The following is a 19594-nucleotide window of genomic DNA, read 5'->3' on the forward strand; positions in this document are numbered from 1 at the left end:
CTTCTCGTTCTCTCAGCCTGCTTCCCCGCTTCATCGTCCTTCCATATTCCAGCCGGTGCTAGATGGTACTTTTTTGCTGATTTTTGTAGTGATGTAGGTTTGAACTTACGATCCGGAGATTGATTAATCATATCTGATTCGGATTCTGTTGCTCCTGATCCACGATGCTAAAGCTGTCCCGGTGGCATGTGTTGATTTAATCGCCAATATAAAGAATGACTCGATAACAGCTTCAGATTCAACATCCAAAACTTGTTTTCATTGAGATATTTCATTGTGGTAGAGCATTACGATCCCTTCTTTTAAATATCTGTGGAATAAGATTGTTTCTTCCCTCTTTCAAACATTCCTATGATCCACCAAAGCATTCACCTATTCGGCACATATTTTCCGACGAAATGATAAATAATTGTTGATTTTTTGATGGACAAGTTCCCAATCCAATCCAGCTGCAGTAATGTTTTCTTTGGTGCTTTTGGTTGAGTAGGGGAAAATGAAGAAACAAAAAAGATGCACAAATTTGTAAACAGAAGCATAGGCTCTGTAAGAGAGAGAGACAAAATGTGTTGCCAAATGCGTAACATATCTCCCAACCTTTTTGCTCCTAGCATTTAAAGAGCAGTTAAAAAGCATTCTGTATGCTCCCAAGTGAAACCACTTCAAGCAGTTGAAATGCTAATTAACGGCCGAAAGCTTTTGAGCAGCACAGATTATGCTAACTCAAGGCAGCTATGCATTTGAACTGCTTATGTAGGGCAGCAAGCAGTTTAAATGCGTAATACGGGCTGATACACGGCTTATTCAAATGCTTAGTGGTTACCTGGGTATGGACCTTAGTTTTGGACAGCTGATGCGGTTCACTTCACGCTACGTGATTGAGTCTGCACTGAAAGCCGAAGCAACGATGCATACTCAACAAATTCGATAACGAAGCCTATACTCAGGCACAGACAAACAGACGTAACACTCTTCGAAACGGTTTGGCACATGCATTTAACGATCAATTCAAATTTTTATTTGACTTGCGCGATTGTTCCACAAGATGCGCTAGTGTTCGATCGCTTTGACGTTTGTCAGTGTACACGTTGCTGAATGATGCAAACGAAAATTACAGGCAATTTGTGTAGTAGTGTGCGTGTCAGCAAAACGTCAAATCGAAATCCATCATGGCCGACAGTGTCGCGCGCGGTTCTACCAACAGGTGGCAGTGTGCTCATGAAAATGACACCGGGCAAAAGTTTTTGATGAATTTCCTCTAAGAGTTACGTCTGTTTGTCTGTGACTCAGGTATTCATAAATGTGATTAAATAACTAAAATTGTAAATTGTGACATGCATATGGGGTTCATTCACAAATTTCATAACGCCAAAATTGGCCTTTCCTGACACCCACCCACCCCTTCGTAACACTATTTATATGGGAATTTTTTTTATTTGTTCGAGCTATAACACCATGAAGGACACCCACCCACCCCCTCCAGCGTTATGACATTTGTGAACAAGCCCATGAATAAATAAAATGTTGATATTATTTTAATTGGTAGAAAGTCTATATTTTTGCGAAATTGACCAGTGATCATCAAATGACTAGTTTTAAGTAATTCTCGTACTTCTTGAGAATTACTTAAAACTAGTCATTTGATGATCACTGGTCAATTTCGCAAAAACAGTACTGTATACTAAAAAGTATGCATTAGTATACTAAATGAAATTAAGATTCTAAAAACTATTTGCTATTTAGTAACTTAGTGCATGAACCCAGTTGAACCTACATTTTGCATGAAAAATATGCATTAATGACTTCTTTTATTTCTGAGTGTAGATCTCGGCCTACACGCTCGTTCAAAACTAGGCAACCGATTGCTACAGTGCAGTCGCGAGCAGTTGACAGTTTGAGAAACCACGTGCTTCCAGCCGCTTACTTACCACCCAATTCATCTCCCACCGAAAAATAAAATCAAAACAAACACTGTCAAAATCATTCCTACATTTGCGTCACATTCACAAAGATTTCCCAATGCGAGTGAAGTTCATCCAAATGCAGTTTTATTCAAGCAAATCTATGTAACATAAAAGTAATAATGTGTAAAATATTTTACAAAAGTCCTGCGCTAATTTGTGCAAAAGATTTTAGACAATAAATAAAAGTCATTTACTCTGCACAAATTATGTGGAAACATTATTAGCGTGCAACACGTGCGGTCTTTTCCCGCCATCCGGCTGGAAGACGACCGTGGTGACAGTTTTGGACGCAACGCACATGTGAGGCAGCGATTGAATATGAACGCCGCTAACGCCATCTGTTCGCTGATTGCCACTTGGCAATTTGTGGCGGCCATGTTTTTTACACAAGCTGCTGAGTCAAACTTGAACGTCTGTCTGCGGAGTAACTTTAACTCACTTTTATAATTCCAATAGAAGCAAAAGTGAGTAAATGCTACTCTCTTTAAAACATTTTCATGGAGCCGTATGTTTTGATAATAAAATTGTTAGTAAATGTAAATAATTATCAAAGAAGCAAACAATAATTTATTGATTGATTATTCAGAAGGAATACATAATGCAATAGAATACTTAATGCAATAGGAATAGAAAATACATATTGATCTTAATATCTTAAAAATGATGCTAAACATTTGAACTCCCGGATGCGTTCCATTCCTTCTAGTTGATGCGTCTTGGGTCTCGTCTCGTCTCTCTCTTGTCTCTCCTGCATTGTATTTCCGATTCCCGGTTCGGAAATCGGGATTCCACACAATATCGAAAACGAAATTTCCGTTCAAGTTTCAAGTTCCTAGAACAATCACAATGTAGCGTAATAATTTTATTTTTTGATATGTTTGTTAATTAAAAACTTACCTTATCGTCTTGAAACAGGTTTCCGCTTGGAATAAGATCTAAACTTCTTGTATTTTAGACACATTTTCAAAAGTTTTCGGCACAAGTTCATTATACTGGTCGCGGACTTACAAGTTTTTACAAGTTTTCGACGGTTATGAATGAGTGCTTTTGTAAAGCCGTTACTCAAAAGTGAGTAAAGCTCAATTTTATTCTTGTGTGACTAGAAAACAACTCTCTTTCATAAAATAAAGTTACTCTCTTTTGACAGCTAGTTTGAAAGTACCAGAGTGAGTCGAAAACGACTCACTGTTGAGTAGTTTTCAACGAGCGTGTATACACTGAAAAAAGGAACATAGTAACCGGCACCATCTCATACACTGCGAACTCGGCATTACCCTTTAAAGTGCAAAAAGTACCCATTTTTTGCAGATGTATGGAGCTGTCAAAAAACAGGGTAATTTTAAATTTTGCGAAAAGAGTAAATTTTGCCCTGTTTGATGAATGGAGCTCTTACCCATTTGTGGGTGAAAAACATCTTGAACTTTTTCTCTGTCCTCCTTTCGGTAAAGCAGTAGGAACTGATCTTAAATTAGATTTTCGTCAAAGTTAGAAAACTGAAGTTGCAGAAATGATGGTAAGTACTGTTTATACATATTTGAAACATGCTCTAATCATCGAGAAAATAACTCTTTTATTGCAGGCTATTTGAAACGCCGATATCCTTCCAGAATTTGGGATCTAGCTTGGGATGCCAAAAGATTCCCCCACCATACGAAAGATCCTCCGGAACATCTCGACAAGCGAATGCAGCACAATTACTTTCCGGGGACAATTGGGTTTTTAAATTAAGAAAAATGTATTGATTTTTTGATTTTATACAAAAGAGCACCTTTTTCTGAACCACCATGATTTTTTTCAGATTTTTAGAACTTCATTTTGGTACCTAAAATCGCTTTTGAAGAGATTTTTTGAAATCACCTTTTGACAGCTGGCCAACTGCTTGACAGCTCCGCCCAGTACAAAATGCGTCGAGGGGTGATTCGACAAATCGCTCCCATACAAACTTCAAACTGATTTTTAAATAGGTTCCCGGGCACCAAAAATCATGAAAATTTGGATTTCGGCTCAGTTTTGCTCTGAATATGGAATTATCTCAACACCACTAAAGAAGCCAATTACTGCAGTATAGTTCAAAAGCGAAGTAAGGATTGGTGCAAGATCGGCCTCACAATAAAGCACTTTAAAACAATGTTTTCGCATTACAAGTAGTGTTAAAGTGTAGTCATTTACATATGATCATTTCCTATTGTATTTAGATAAAATAAAGTATTCTCGTACGTATTGTTTTAAATTGTTCATTCATTTATTTAACATTCCTTTAAAATTAAAAATCTGCAAAATCTCTTCGAACAAAATAAAAACAGAGTAAAATTTACTCTTTATTGCAGCCGAATTCATTCAGAATAATGGGTAAAATTTACACGGTGAACTGACGTACGAGCGCTTTACTCTTTTAAGGGTAAAGGTCGTTTACTCTTTTTATGAGTTCACCTAGTTACTCTCGAAATGGGTACTTTTTCACCCTTTAAAGAGTACTTTGATCTTACAGTGTAGGTTCAAATTAAAACACCTTTACTACTTGATTTTCGTAGACCATAATTATTTCTTGAATCTACCATGTGTAAGGTGTAATTTACTATGCCGATCAATGTTTACATTTCATGGTAATCTTAAACCTTATCATAGTGTAAATTTTACTATGTGCATGACAAACAGCATGGTAAGTTCAACCACCGCTACATGGTTCTGATTACTATACGTGTGGTTACATGCAGGGATTGGCGGCATGCACCGTGCGGTGCGAAAAAAGCGTGTGCTTCACACAATCGCAAGTGCTCGTCTCCCGTTTTGCCGAGAGACAAGAGACGTATGAGTGAGAGCTTTCGTAATTGTGCGAGAGACAATCGCAGCACTAGCTCAACGGCGTAGGGAGTAATGCACGGTGCTTGGGACTGCGCTTGTCTCCAAACAGAAAAAATCAATTAATATATTAATTGAAGTGTTTGTGTTTTCGGCAAAGTTGTTAAGCTTGTCAAGGGTTAACAAGTGATGGGTCGTTTGATTCGAAATTTTTCCAATCATGCGTAGTATCAAGCCAAGTGCAAAGTACGGAGACAAGCACCGAGAGAGTGCATACGACAGAGCGTGAGAGCTCCAGCGCGCGGCAAAGTAAGCGAGCAACACACAACCGATTGCGCGTACTCGTCTCCTTCTAGTTTGTTGTGCTGTCTCGTAGCAGAGTGTGCGGCACGCAAAGAGTTTTGAGTCGCACCCTATCCCTGGTTACATGGTAGTGGAATGGTGTGACCGTGTTTGTTTCTATTTAAAAGTAAAAAAAATGCAAGAAAATATATCAAATGAATTTATTCAAAATGAATATTACACTAAAATGATATTTGTATAATAAATATGAACGATCTTGTCCACACTCAACTGGGGAGATGTATGGAACTAAATTTGGGGGTTTTGCCGGTAGATACTCCGCAGTCGTTCCGCGATGCGAGTTTCTAATGTCATTCGAAACTGAAATCTTCACATCTGCGAACTAACTGATGCCTCCGGTATGGATAAAAGTTGATAAGGGCCTGTCCATAAACTACGTAGACTCTTATGGGGGGAGGGGGGGTTATGGTCAAAGTCTACGCTCCATACAAATTTAGAAAATTTTGTATGGACAAAAGTCTACGAGGGGGGAGGGGGGGTTCTGAGATGTCCAAAAATGAGTCTACGTAGTTTATGGACAGCGCCTAAGCGGCTACAAAGTGGTAGATGTGGGAGCCGGAAGATCCGTTGCCTCGAATGATGACCACTGTGATGTGGTGGTCTTAGGTGCCAGTGGAGGACCATCCGTCGCCCTCTGGACGCATATGCTCTAACTGAAATTGAAAGTCTTCTGATGAAAAATCTAGAAATCTCCCGCGTTATTCGAGATTATACTTGATTGCCGGTGATTATCCACACGTTGAAACCGACGATCTTCAGCAACGGATCTTTGATGCCGAAAGCCAAGTGCTCGCCAGCAAGGCTTTTTTACTAGGCGCTGGATGATGCACAATAGCATCGCTGGTGGCAAATTCTGCAAATTTTAATGATCATTATAATTGGCGTGTTTGTCGGTGATCGATGAAAAATCTACTCACCATCATGAACCATGAATACATTTTACCGATTTCTACAGCAGCTGCAAAATTCCCAGGAGAAATTATTAACAATTCACGTTTTTGGCAAGATGGCCGGAAGACCTGCCAGAAGACTGAAAATAATTACGTATACTCAAACTAACCATGTAAATAGTAACAATAAACACGAAAATGGTTGCATTGAACACGAAAGGTGTAATTATGATAACTACGTTTCATGGTGCAAATCACTATTCGATTAGCTGTCAGATCATAGTAAATTTGTGCAAAAACATCGTAATTACCATTAAAAACATGGTTACCATTACTATTTTTGGATATGGTAAAATTAAACATAGGTACATGGTTCAAATTACTCTAAAAATTATTTCAGTGTATAGAAGCGCACCGTTAAGAGCCGATGCAAACGGGCGGCGCGTCCACGCAGCGTGCACGCAAGTGCGTCCTGAGTTACACACAATCAAATGGGAGGATGCACACGAGAACGCAACGCTACCGCACCGCAACCGCGCCGCACCGTGTGCGGCACGCAATGTCAACGCATGCCCCACAGGAACGCTGCGGCGACGCAGCGTGAATTCACGCGGCGTCAATTAACGCTCGTGTGCATCGGCTCTAAAGGTGCTCTTAAAAAAGCCTAGGGGCAAGACAGATCTAACGAGAGCAAATCTGTGCTCGAGGTGTTGTTCAGCATTCCTCACAGTTCCTCTGAATTTCTCCCATTTATGCCAAAGTGTGATCTGGCACCAATGTCAAACTGCAAAGTGTTGCGTGCGCTGAATGAAAATTGCAGTTTTAGGGATGTCTTTCAACAAATTTCGTCGATCAGCGATAAAAAGAGTAACTCAGAATCTGTCAGAGTTGCTCTCGTTTGTACAGTGTCTTGCCCCTAGGTGAGAAGGCATTGGTTGCAAAAGCAGTTACGCCCTTTTGAAATGTTGGTGCCGAATTTGCTCTCGTTAGATCTGCCTTGCCCCTATAAGGCAATCTAGCGTTCAACACCCTTCTCTCTCAAGCAGTCACGGAGGATAGCAATTTTTTGTTTAATATTTTCATAGGGAAACGTTTCCGTATGAAAACAAACCTATCCTCCTCGGGAGCGAAACAGAGAAAGGTGATCAAACGTCAGATAGCCTTATAGTACCCAAGCTACACTGAACGGCAGCTTGCGGTGAAAATTACTATTCTGAGGGTCAATTGGGTTTTTAAATTTTGAAAAATATATTGATTTTTCGATTTTATACGAAAGAGCACATTTTTCTGAGCCACTATGATTTTTTTCAGATTTTTAGAATTTTATTTTGGTACCTAAAATCAAATTCAAAGAAATTTTCTGAAATCACCTTTTGACAGCTGGGCAACCGTTTGACAGCTCCGCCCAGTACGAAATGCGACGAGGGGTGATTCGACAAATCGCTCCCATACAAATTTCAAATTGATTTTTAAATAGGTTCCCGGGCTCCAAAATTCATGAAAATTTGGATTTCGACTCAGTTTGACGTGCAGATTCAGAATATCGAATTATCACAACACCGTTAAAGAAGCCAATTTAAATACACAACGCCACTAAATTTGTGCAGACTGAGTTTCGTTTCAATTCAACAGAATTATGTTTTCAATTTTACCATGGACTCGATTTTCAATTAAAAAAAGTTATTGTTGGCAACCGGATTCGAACCAAGAATCTTGACATCACCAGGCTCGCACGCTACCACTCGGCTATCGAACCGGTTGATGTGAGAAGAAACAAAACGCAAACAAGAAGCGTTGGTGGGTCGATGATCATGTTTTGCCATGGTAAATTTAAAAACATTTTTATGCTTGTCATTACTGCAAGCCGCTCTTCAGTGTAGTACCCAAGAGAAACTTGATCTCCCAGAGTGTTTGCAAATTAGATAGGCCCTTTCAAATGTTAGGCTAAAAAAAATGTTTTCAACTCTAGATTGAGTTTAAATAAGGGCGAAAGTAACATGAGAGAGTTCTCTTCATCGACTCTCTCTTCTGCAAATTAAAGTGACAAGATGCAAATTCAATCGAACTTTTTTACACTTAGGGGCGATTTCTTCACCCTGGCTTAAGCGTTAAGCCAGGTTTAACTGTATGGGTAAGCCTGGCTTACCGGTTAAGCCGAGGTGAAGAAATCGGCCCTTAGACGCTAGATTACATCGCATCCTAGCGATTTATGACCAAAAAGTGCAACCTTACTTGCATCTTGTCACTTTATTTAATTTGAAGAAGAGAGAGTCGATGAAGAGAACTCTCTCATGTTATTGTCGGGCCGCCCCCAAACCGGACTTCGCACAATCAAGTCGCGATGCGACCCAACTCGCGACGTTTTTTAATCATGTCAAAAGTAGTGCGCATCCTTCCCGTTGTTGTCAGCAACACAACGCACTAGATGCGAAACAGTTGCGACACTTGTGGACCAAGAAAATGGCAATTTTTGATTGAATGTCGGTCTTGATTCCAACCGGATAGACAATACTTTCGCCCTTATTTAAACTCAATCTAGAACTGATCGACTTCGATGATTATTTTTCAGATCACCCCTATCATCCCTCTTCGTCGTCGTCGTCGTCGTCGTCGATCAACCATCAGGCTCTTGTTTTCTGCTTTGTCAACGTTGTCAACAATCGGACGACGGTCGACGAGGTGCTGCTTTGACAACGCTCAGTTTTTCCGGATTTTCTGCAAGTTTTCCTGTTATTTTCCGAATTGGGTGTTAATATTACGTGTAGTATTATCAGTTGCGTTTTCGCTGGATAACAATAGCTACTAATATTATCGAAAACAGAACGCACAATCAGTGAATCACCTAGAAAGCTGCTTCCAGAGTAGGACGTAAGTAGAGTAGATAAGCGAGATAAGCAGAATCAAACAAAAGCAATCTTTTATTTACTGCGCGCATGCGCGTTTCCGATAGTGCCAGCCGTCTCTGGCGGGAGACCCTCTGTGCGCGCATTCCATAAACAAACGCCTCCGCGCGTTCATTCGTGTTCAGTGTTCTGTTCTGCCGGCTCAGCAGTTTCTTATCACATTTCTTTCAAAAATACTCCATTGTAGGAAGAACTATTCCTGAGAAAGCAAGCAACAACAGTCGAGTGAGGTTGAGTAGTTACTTCCAATAATTCGAATTATTGGTTTCTTGTTGTAGACGGTGTTGATCGAACGACGATGGCGATGTCGCAGGAACAAACCATCAAGATGCAGCGGAAAATATTAAAGGTACGTTGGTGTAACTGATATCCTATACATACAAAGTATGTATGTATAATCAAGATTGCTTTCGTTGCAAAACCAAAACAACTAATTAAAAGGCGGTATGTGAAACACTTGTTTCAAACAATTACAATAGAGTTTGTTTCTCCATTTTCTTCATTTGATACCTCATTCAGGGATGTTTCACGGGGTTTGGAGACGTTCCAAGATGTTTGAAGCGTTTTAGGGAATTCAAAGGGGGGGAGGGGTTTCGAGGCTTTTCAAAGAGTTTCAGAACGCCCCTGAAACCCTCAAAACCCCTTCAGAAGGTCTCTGAGACCATAATCTTACATAAGAATGCTTTATAAAGTATTCTTCAAAAGCTTTTTAAAGAAATAGAGTCCTAATTTTTGTTATATTCATTTTGGTCTGGTATAATGGCTCGAAGTTTAATGTGTCTTTATAATTTTCACAGCATCGGAACCGGGTCACATTCTACCACTTCCAGCTTCCGGCATACATGCACATGATTGACAATTTCAATGGAATCAGACCTAGCCCACCGTTGAACTCGTACCTGGTGGCACACCTGGAAGCTTTGATGGACTTGCTACAAAAGGTGGCAGACTTTGGAGGCTATCAGCCACCGCAGTACGACGAGTATGACCTCCGCGAATTCGACGTTGGCTTCTGTTTTGGTTGCAACTATTGCGACAAGAGAGGCTTCAATGCCCGCCAAGTGCTGGATCACGTGATGACCGATGATCACCGCGATATGCCCAAGTTCAACCAAAGGAAGTTCAATAAGTTTAAGAGGAAGGCCGGAGACAACTACGATGCGTTCCTGTTTCGTAAGCATGAGGTAATGACCAAGAATGGCCTGTCCCTGAACGTGCTGGATGAAATGATCGACTTCAGCTTGTTGACCAAGAGTTTCCTTAAAATGACATCTCGCTATTTGTCATCGCTGGGCATATTGGAACGGGCTCCGTCGACGGTTACCGCATACGGAGTCCTGGACCTGCTGGATTCCATCGATTCGCTGATCACGAGAGCCAAATGCATCGAATCCGTGCCGGAGTTTCACACGATAACGCAACAGCTGGTGACGGGAGATTTGAAGTTTGTCTGCAAAGGGAGGATGTTTGTAAGTATTGAGTTTCTTTATTGCTGGCTTGGCGTGATATCAATGATTGACTGTATGATTTCCAATTTCATTGCAGGATCATGTTCAAGGAGCAATGGAGCACGTGGCGTTCACATCTGGACTAAAACAGCCTCACAGACCCCCAGGTAATTGTGGTTCTCAATCCTAATATGTGCATTTAGCGTTGTCTGATCAATAAAGCCAGATTCCCTCATTTTTGCTTACATGATGGAATTTTAACAGGAATGTTTCGAGATATTGCTCGAAAAGTCTCGATATATACAGGTTTCGAAAGAGTTTTTTTTGACAAATTTATATGATTTTTTAGTTGTTTGTCATGAAAATTACTTGTAAATTATTAGAGTAATTTCTTAAACAATGCGTTGAAAGTTCCCGTTTGTTTATTTTTTGAAGTTTGTAAACCACATCAAATTTGTTTTCTGGAATTCCTTTGCAAATATTTCTTAGGCATCTCTGGAGTTATCCAGGCCACTAGAAGAGTTTAGATAAGAATATGCTCGAATTGCCGGTAGAAATGTCAGAGTCATCCACCATATATTTTTAGTAGGAATCCTTTGATCATTTCCGTAAAATCCCCGGAAAAAAGGAAAAGGGGGGTTAGGATCTAGGGGTAAGACACTGCAAACGAGAGCAACTCTGAGAAATTATGAGTTACTCGATTTCTCGATGTTCACGAAATTTGTTGAAAGACATCTCCAAAACTGACATTTTCATTCACACTTCAACATTCACAATTCAACACACTTTGATATAAATGGGAGAACATCTGAGAAACTGTGAGGAATTCTGAACAACACTTCGAAGATTTTCTTTCGTTAGATTTGTCTTGTCCCTAGGTTAAGATATAGCGTCCTTGGTGATAATTGTAGGAAAAACTATCCTGAACTCAGTTATTATGAATTGAGCCAAAGTTTCCAGGTGAGTGAAAACATCCTTGGCTGAAACCCCGTGGAACGTCCCTGAAACCCCTGGAACACCGCTGAAGTTTCCTTGCACGCCTCTGAAACCCCTTGAAAACCCTTAGAGCATCTCTGAAACACCAGTAACGCACCTGACGTCCTGGAATACCCCTGTAACCCCTGGAGCGTCTCTGGAACCTCCGGTAGCACTCCAGAATCCCCTCTGACGGCCGTGAATGCCCCTGAAAACCCTGTAATGTCCCTGACACGCTTTAGAACATGTCTAAAACTCCTAAAAAAAACCCCTATGACGCCCCTGAAACCCATCGGAATACACTTGACGGTCCTTGAAACCCCCTCGACCCCCTTGAATGCTACTGAAATCCCCTGTAACGCTTTCAACCCACTGGAACGCCATTGGAATTCGAGGAAACCTTTGACTCATGAAACCCCTGGAACATCCCTGAAACGCCCCTGAAATCTCCGGAAGCATCCTTGAAACCCCTTATAAATCCTTGTAACGTCCCTGGAACACGTCTGAAACTCCTTTAGAAAACCCTTGGAACGTTTCTGAAATTCAATGAAACACCTGGAATACCCCTCGAACGGCCATGAAAACAACTTGAATGCCTCTGAAAACCGTTTAATGTCCCTGAAGATCTCTGAAACCCCGTGGAAAGCCCTAGGCTGCCCCTGAAACTCATTGGAACACTCCTTGAAAACCCATGAAACTCATATAACGCTTCTGAAATCCCCTGTAACGCCTTCAAACCCCTGAAACGGCATTAAAGTTCAAGGAAATCTGTGGATTGCCCCTGAAATCTTCTGGAGCATTCCTGAAACCTCCGGGAACATCCTTGAAGCACATGGAACACCGCTGAAATCTCCCGGAACGGCCTTAAAAATCCTTGAAAACTCCTCAAACCTCCTGGAACTCCCCAGAAATCCGTCGTAACACCCCTGAGACGCCCTGGAACACGTCCTTAAACTCCTTAAAAATCCTGGACCGTCTCTGAAACACCTGGAACACTCCTGAAATCCACTGGAACGTTTCTGAAACTCAATTAAAACACCTGTAACGCCTGAAACGCTTCTGAAATTCTCGGAAACAGCCTTGTAATGTTTTTAAGATCACCTGCCACTCCAGCCTCTGGAAATTCCTGGAATACTCCTAAAATTCCTTGAAAACTCCTGGCACGCCCTGAAACTTCTTGAAACGCCTCTGAAGTACCTGGAACATCTCTGAAACACCAGTAACGCACCTTGAAAATCCCCGGAACACCCTTGAAACCCCTTGGAGCATCCCCGAAACCCTTGAAACGTAACCGAAATCCCCTGCTGGAACGCACCTGACATACCCTGGAACACCCCTTTAACCCCTGGAGCGCCCCTTGAACCTCCGGCAGCACTCCTGAATCCACTCTAATGGCCGTGAATGCCCCTGAAAACCCTGTAATGTCCCTGAGACGCTTTAGAACTTGTCTGAAACTCGAAAAAAGCCCTATGACGCCCCTGAAACCCATCGGAATACTGGAACGCCATTGGAATTCAAGGAAACCTTTTGCTCCTGAAATCCCCTGGAACATTCCTGAAACGCCCCTGAAATCCCCTGGAACATCCTTGAAACCCCTTATGAATCCTTGTAACGTCCCTGAGACGCCCTGGAACACGTCTGAAACTCCTTTATTTAGAAAACCCCTGGAATGTTTCTGAAACTCAATGAAACACCTGGAATACCCCTTGAACTTCTTCGAACGTCCTTGAAACCACTTAAAAACTCTAAAAACCCTGTAATGTCCCTGAAACGCCTTAGAAGATCTCTGAAACCCCGTGGAAAGCCCTAGGACGCCCCTGAAACCCATTGGAACTCCCCTAAAACTCCTTGAAAACCCCTGAAATGCCCTTGAAACTCATATAACGTTTCTGAAATCCCTGTAACGCCTTTAAACCCCTGAAATGCCATTAAAATTCAAGAAAACCTGTGGATTGCCCCTGTAATCTTCTGGAACATCCCTGAAACGCCCCTGAAACCCCCGGGATCATCCTTGACGCCCCTGGAACGCCGCTGAAATCTCCAGAAACGGCCTTAACCTTTCAGGACGCGCGCCATCAAGCTACCGAAACTGCACCGCGTTCGCGCTGTATAGTGGTAATCACGTTCAAATGTGTGCGTGTCTCTTTTGTAGATGTAGTTGTGAAACTTGGGGGAAAATATGTCCACTCTTACCTCGGTTGTTAGTTTTATCATTATTTAGCCGTTTCACCCAAATCAATTGGGTAATATTTGCAGTGTTCGTGTGTTGAAATGTCACTTATCTCTATACGATGAGCAAAATTTTTTGGTAGTGCTATGTACTTTTTACAACAGCGCGCGTCCTGAAGGGTTAAAACCCCTTGAAAACCCCTCAAACCCCCTGGAACACCCATTAAAGCCCTTGTAACACCCTTGAGCCGCCCTAGAACACGTCCCCAAACTCCTTAAAATACCCTGGAATGTCTCTGAAACCCCTGGAACACTCCTGAAACCCACTGGAACGTTTTTGAAACTCAATTAAAACACTTGGAACGCCGATGAAATCCCCGGAAACAGCCGTGCAACGTCCCTAAAATAACCTGCAACCCCAGCTTCTGGAACGCCCCTACAACTCCTTGAAAATTCCTGGAATGGGGCACGTTCGGTGTAGTACTAGATTTGTAGTAATGAGCTGAATTTTTGTATGGTGAGAAGGTAAATTCTCCGTTTCTGCAATAAAATGGTGCAAAAAGCGTGGGTATTATGATTCCTTGCCTAATTTGATGCTGTTCGAGCAAAACTTTGGATAACTATGTTGTTTATGTTGCAAGAAATGGAGAAAACAACAACAGTATTGCCCAAAGTTTTGCTCAAACAGCATTAAATTAGGCAAGGAATCATAATACCCACGCATTTTGCATCATTTCACTGCAGAAACGGAGAATTTACCATCTCACCATACTAAAATTCAGCTCATTACTACAAATCTAGTACTTCGCCGATCTGTCCTATTCTCCGTTTCTGCAATGAAATGGTGGAAAAAGCGTAGGTATTATTATTCCTTGCCTAATTTCATGCTGTTTGAGCAAAACTTTAGATAACTATGTTGTTTATGTTGCAAGAAATGGAGAAAACAACAACACTGTTGCCCAAAGTTTTGCTCAAACATCAAATTAGGCAAAGAATCATAATACCCACGCTTTTTGCACAATGAAATAGAAACGGAGAATTGACCGTCTCACCATACAAAAATTCAGCTAATTACTACAAATCTACTACTTCACCGAGCTGTCCTATACTCCTAAGATCCCTTGAAATCTTCTGGCACGCTACTAAAACCATTGTAACGCCTCTGTAACTTCTTGAAACCGCCTGAGTCCATCTGGTACTGGAACGCCCTTGAAATCGAAAAAAAATGTTGCAGTCAAGTTATCAGTTTAGGAAATATTTATAACACTGGTATTTCCAAGGGTATTCCCAAATTGGAAAGTGTTATAGAAAAAAGAATGTACTTATTTATACACCGCATCATTTCGAAGGTAATTTTAAACAGTGCAAACACGTGTCAATTTCTCGATTTTTGCTTAGGCTGACCAAGCCAAGTGTAAATTACAACGTTTGATTGCCCCGACACTCATGCACACAAAAGATACATGTGTTTGATGAACAAATTGAGATTTGAATTATGAAAAGAAATCAACGTGCTCCGGTGGGAATCGAACCCACGACTACCAATTCACTAGACGGGCGCTTCTTTCCTTCAAGCTACCGAGCCACTACACTCAGGCAAATAAACCCAAGATTATCATAAGGTCTAACTTATGAATTGGTCTTTAATAAGTTTATCTATTGGTCTTTCATAAGTGTTTATCTTATGTAATTAGGTCATAATAAGCATGTTCAATTTTCATAAGGTATTCTTATGGCATCCATACTTTACAATTATGGCTAAATTTCATAAGGTATTTTGATGAATTTCGCTATTTTACTTCGCTGAGTGTAGACCAGTCGTGGGTTCGATTCCTACCGGAGCACGTGGATTTCTTTTCATAATTCAAATCTCAATTTTGTTCATCAAACACGCATGTGTGCATGAGTGTCAGAGCCAACATTCAAAAATTCAATCAAATTCTTCGCAGTGTAAATTAAATCATGCGTTCAAAGTACGATTTAGCAGAAAGTTGAGATAAGTACCGTGGGGTGCCCTAATTTCGCGCGGGTCCAAATTTCGCTCACTGATAATATTTAGAGATCATAATCATAGAACTAGTTGTTGAATTGTCCAAATTTCACTGTAGATAGTGAAGCTAAAGTGAAATTTGAACAATTGCACAATTATTTTCATAATTATGATCTCTAAATATTATCAGTGAGCGAAATTTGGACCCGCGCGAAATTAGGGCTCCCCACGGTAGTTGTGTTGTAGCTTTATAATAAACATAATCTACGTCTTTTTGCTTCCATCTGCCATTGGCAAAGGTAAGTTGAAATATCTGTAATTATTGTCCATTTTCCGTCTGATATGACGGAAATTAGCGCATATGACGAATTTAATTTATACCCTATGTGTACTGATTTTGGGTATGTGAATGTCTGATTTTTACGTTTTACTGATACACAATATAAGTGTTGCTAGTCATCCCGTTTGATTCAACACAAATGTTTGATTATAAATTGTATGGTATTTTTTCCGAGAATTTATACATTCCGGTAAATGGAATTGTGCTTGGAAACAGTTTTTTGGGAAATGACGGTCAATATTTGTAAGCACTAAATTAACTTCTAACTTCTCTTTTAATTTTGCAGTGGAACAGAACATATTTTCGCTACCCACGATGATCAACAATCAACCGCTACAGCTCCCCCCAAACTTTGCGAGCCCACCTCCACCTGGGATGAACATTCCCGGCTTTACGAATGGCCCGGCAATCCTGATGAGGCCCCCACTTCTACATCCGATGCACCTACAGCAGCCACCACCAATGATGAACGCCTCGATGGTGCGTGTCGGACTGGATATGCAAGTGATCAATCTCACCGCCCAACAGCAACAGCTCCAGATACAGCAACAAGTCCAGCAACAGCAGCAACATTTGCTGTTCAACCCATCGATGATGAGAATGGGTGTTCAAAATTTGAACACCGTTGTACAACAGCACGCGGCATTCCAACAACAATCCTTTCAAACAGCACCACCACCATCACCAAGCCCACAGAAGACCGATTTACCGAAGATGGCCAAAAGCGATGCCCATGCCCATCCTACTTCTCGGTTGCCTCCGTTGAATCAAACCGGCACGGCGGACTGTCCGGTGCTGAGCGCCGATGCGCTGCACTTTCTGAAGCAACCGCAACTGGACAGTCTGATCGAGAACGGAAACGTGCTGACCCATTTCGACAAGTCCAGTGTCATTGCCAGCGAGATCGTGGCCGCCTTGAAGAAGGTGGCGCCTATCGCTCGGGTGGAATGCTTTGGAGCCAAAGTGTCCGGTGTGGGGTACGAGGAGGACAATGTCAATCTGTACGTGGATGATGGTAAGTATTCGGGATTTCTTTCAGGGAGATTCATATACCCTGGGCAAATCGAGTAGAAGTAGAGTAACTTATTAGGGCGCACTAGCGCAAGATTTTCGCGTTATCGCAATATGTTCACGGTATCAAGTCGGCGTCGCATCATGTTAATCGAACAGTATGTTCTTTGGTGAACATTAGAATGAATGGAAATTGGTGAGGTCGTTCCGTATTAAGCGGTCTTCTCACTTTACCGGGCCGGGCCCCGGCCGTGCCCCGGTCATCGATTTCTTTCTAACGATATTTATGGCGTGCTTCTCGCTAGCCCGGCCGGGGCCCGACCGAGCCCCGGCACGGTATGATGTGAAACACGCCAAAGTAATCGCATGTAAGAAATCGATGACCGGGGCCCGGCACGGTCCCGGCCCGGTGTAATGGGAATAGCCCTTTACTATTACATGAAACTGGCTTTTATGCCTTACACACCAAATTTTTTGAAATGCTTCCAGCACGCCAAAAATCAGCAAAAGAAATTGCTGAATTTCAGCAACATTTTTGCTGAATTTCAGCACAACTTTGCTGATCAACTGTCAAAATTGCTGGATGGTTCAGCAAGTTGAAAAATAATTGCTGATACTCAGTAATTTTGTATTGCTGAATGCAATCAGCACGCCAAAAATCAGCAAAGTTTGCTGATTACCAGCAAAAATATTTTGCAGTGTAGCCAGAGAATCATAACTACAAGGAAAGACATCAGGTTCATCCGAATATGTAATATCCACAAATCCGGGGAAGTGTGTACTGAATAAACATTCCAGAACTTCCTCATCAGAGGAAGTGAAATCGCCATTTGGCAAACGAAGTTCATTCACTCGGAAATCCTTAGATTTCGCAAGGATTCTAGCCGTCTAGCCGACTGATTTCACTCAAATTAAAAACATTTGTACAAAGCCGGCTCGTTCAGCAGAACAGAGAGCTTTCTTGTAGGCCTTACGAGCCGACCTGAAAACCTCCGAACCAAAAGAACGTCGTCTGTTCTAACTCTTTCCACATTGTTTCATGAGTTTCGCCAGATCAGAGCCAGAGTTCCTCAAAGGGGTTCCTCTTATAATCTTCACGAACCGTAGATGTCAAGCTCATTCAAAAGCTTCCATCATGAAGGTAGAAGTAGTATTAACGCCATCATCAAAATCACTTGGAGTGACAATGGATGTGTTATATACACGATTGGAGTGTTGGGTTCGATTAAACTAACTGATTACTTAATTAATGACCGAGACTTGTTATTCGGATAAACGATATAAATAATAACGCGCGTCCGTCCGGGTGTGCAGTCAGTAAGTAAACTGATGTTTATTGTTTTATCTCCACACTGCTGTACCAGACAGTCAGTGGTGTAGCTAGGGGTGGATGCTACAGTTCTCCCCCTTTTAGTTAACAACACATTTACAAAACAGGTTCAGCAAAACTTAACTGCCGCAAGCATCCTTTTATACAATACAATTCAACGGCTAAACTTAACTACCGCGAAACAATTGCAAATCGGTGAAACAACATACCGGAAACTAATTCAATTTCAATGTCTTCATGACAAGTTACAATTCAAACAAACAAACAAACATAAACAAACAAACTAGTAATATTCAAAGTCATTGTCTTTCTTCAGACGCTTAGGTCGTTTTGAACGCCTGACCAACTCCTGTCGGTTCTTCGATGGTGACGAACGATTCTGCATACGACTTGACGGGCCGGCCAGCGGTTCGACTTGTTCGGGCGGCAAACTTGACGATTCTCGTTGATCTTCCTCTCGTGACACACTTCGACGACGCGGAACACTAACCTCCACGTCAGGACCACGAGCTGTGACCCCGTTACGATCGTCTCCGTCACGGTAGATGAAAGATTCGGATGGAAAACCGTAAAATTCGTCTTCGTCGTCGCTAAACCTTTCGTCATCGTCCTCTCTAGTACGTTTTCTTCGTTGAATTCTCTCGCTCCTTCCCAAGACCAAACCTCGGCGCTTCGGGGTGCCAACCAACTTGAGCTGATTGCGGTGAGCAGAGTAAACCCTTCCTCCAACAGAAACCTGAAAGACATTTGAGGAGATACGTTTGAGAAATTTGGCTTCTAACCATCGTCTAATATCCGTAGGTCTGAAATCTGTAACTACTACGTCAGGTAACCCAAACCTAGCGAAAACGCTCATAAACTTTGAAATGACTCTCCTGGCATCTGTTCCAAACTTCATGTACTCAACTTCCAACCATTTAGAAAAACTATCCACAATGACCAGGAAAACCTTGTTGTCGAAGTAGAAGAAGTCCGCATGAATACGTGTAAACGGTTTTGTTGTAGGAATCCAACTGGAACTTGGAACTGGCTTTGCAACTGCATTCATCTGGCAACACACAGTACATGTTTTGACGAAACTTTCAATGTCATTGTTCATTCCATACCAGTAAACTGTCCTTCTTGCCATCTGCTTGATCTTGGTGATTCCTGAGTGATTTTTGTGCAACAGCTTCAACATCTGCTTTTGTAAACTAGCAGGAATAAACACACGATCCTGGTACAATAAACAACCTTCGACCAGTTCAAGATCTTGATGCTGTGCATAAACGTCCAAAAAACTACGCTCCAACTTCTTCGGCCAACCATGCTTCATGTAGAAAACTATTGTCTGTATAAACTCATCTTGTTTTGACTCGCTGGCAATTAAAACATGGTCCAAAGGAAACTCATCGTAAACGTTCAAACTTTTGATG

At 41.6% G+C, this 19594-nt stretch overlaps 1 protein-coding gene across 2 annotated transcripts in view; it reads left to right on the plus strand.

The window, feature by feature from the left end:
• Positions 1 to 8649: 8649 nt before the first annotated feature.
• The window catches only part of LOC109404585 (uncharacterized), a 30289-nt gene continuing 19344 nt past the window's right edge, over positions 8650 to 19594 (plus strand). Inside the window, exons 1-6 of one of the 2 annotated variants that reach the window (XM_062853183.1) lie at positions 8651 to 8881; positions 9104 to 9141; positions 9195 to 9265; positions 9714 to 10385; positions 10462 to 10531; positions 16125 to 16853. In XM_062853183.1, coding sequence (XP_062709167.1) covers positions 9215 to 9265; positions 9714 to 10385; positions 10462 to 10531; positions 16125 to 16853 — 1522 coding nt within the window. In that variant the 5' untranslated portion in view covers positions 8651 to 8881; positions 9104 to 9141; positions 9195 to 9214. Of the gene's footprint in view, positions 8882 to 9103; positions 9142 to 9194; positions 9266 to 9713; positions 10386 to 10461; positions 10532 to 16124; positions 16854 to 19594 lie in introns of both variants that reach the window. The other variant, XM_062853182.1, reaches the window with a different exon arrangement.

The sequence above is a fragment of the Aedes albopictus genome, chromosome 2, assembly GCF_035046485.1.
Source record: "Aedes albopictus strain Foshan chromosome 2, AalbF5, whole genome shotgun sequence".
Classification (NCBI taxonomy): domain Eukaryota; kingdom Metazoa; phylum Arthropoda; class Insecta; order Diptera; family Culicidae; genus Aedes; species Aedes albopictus.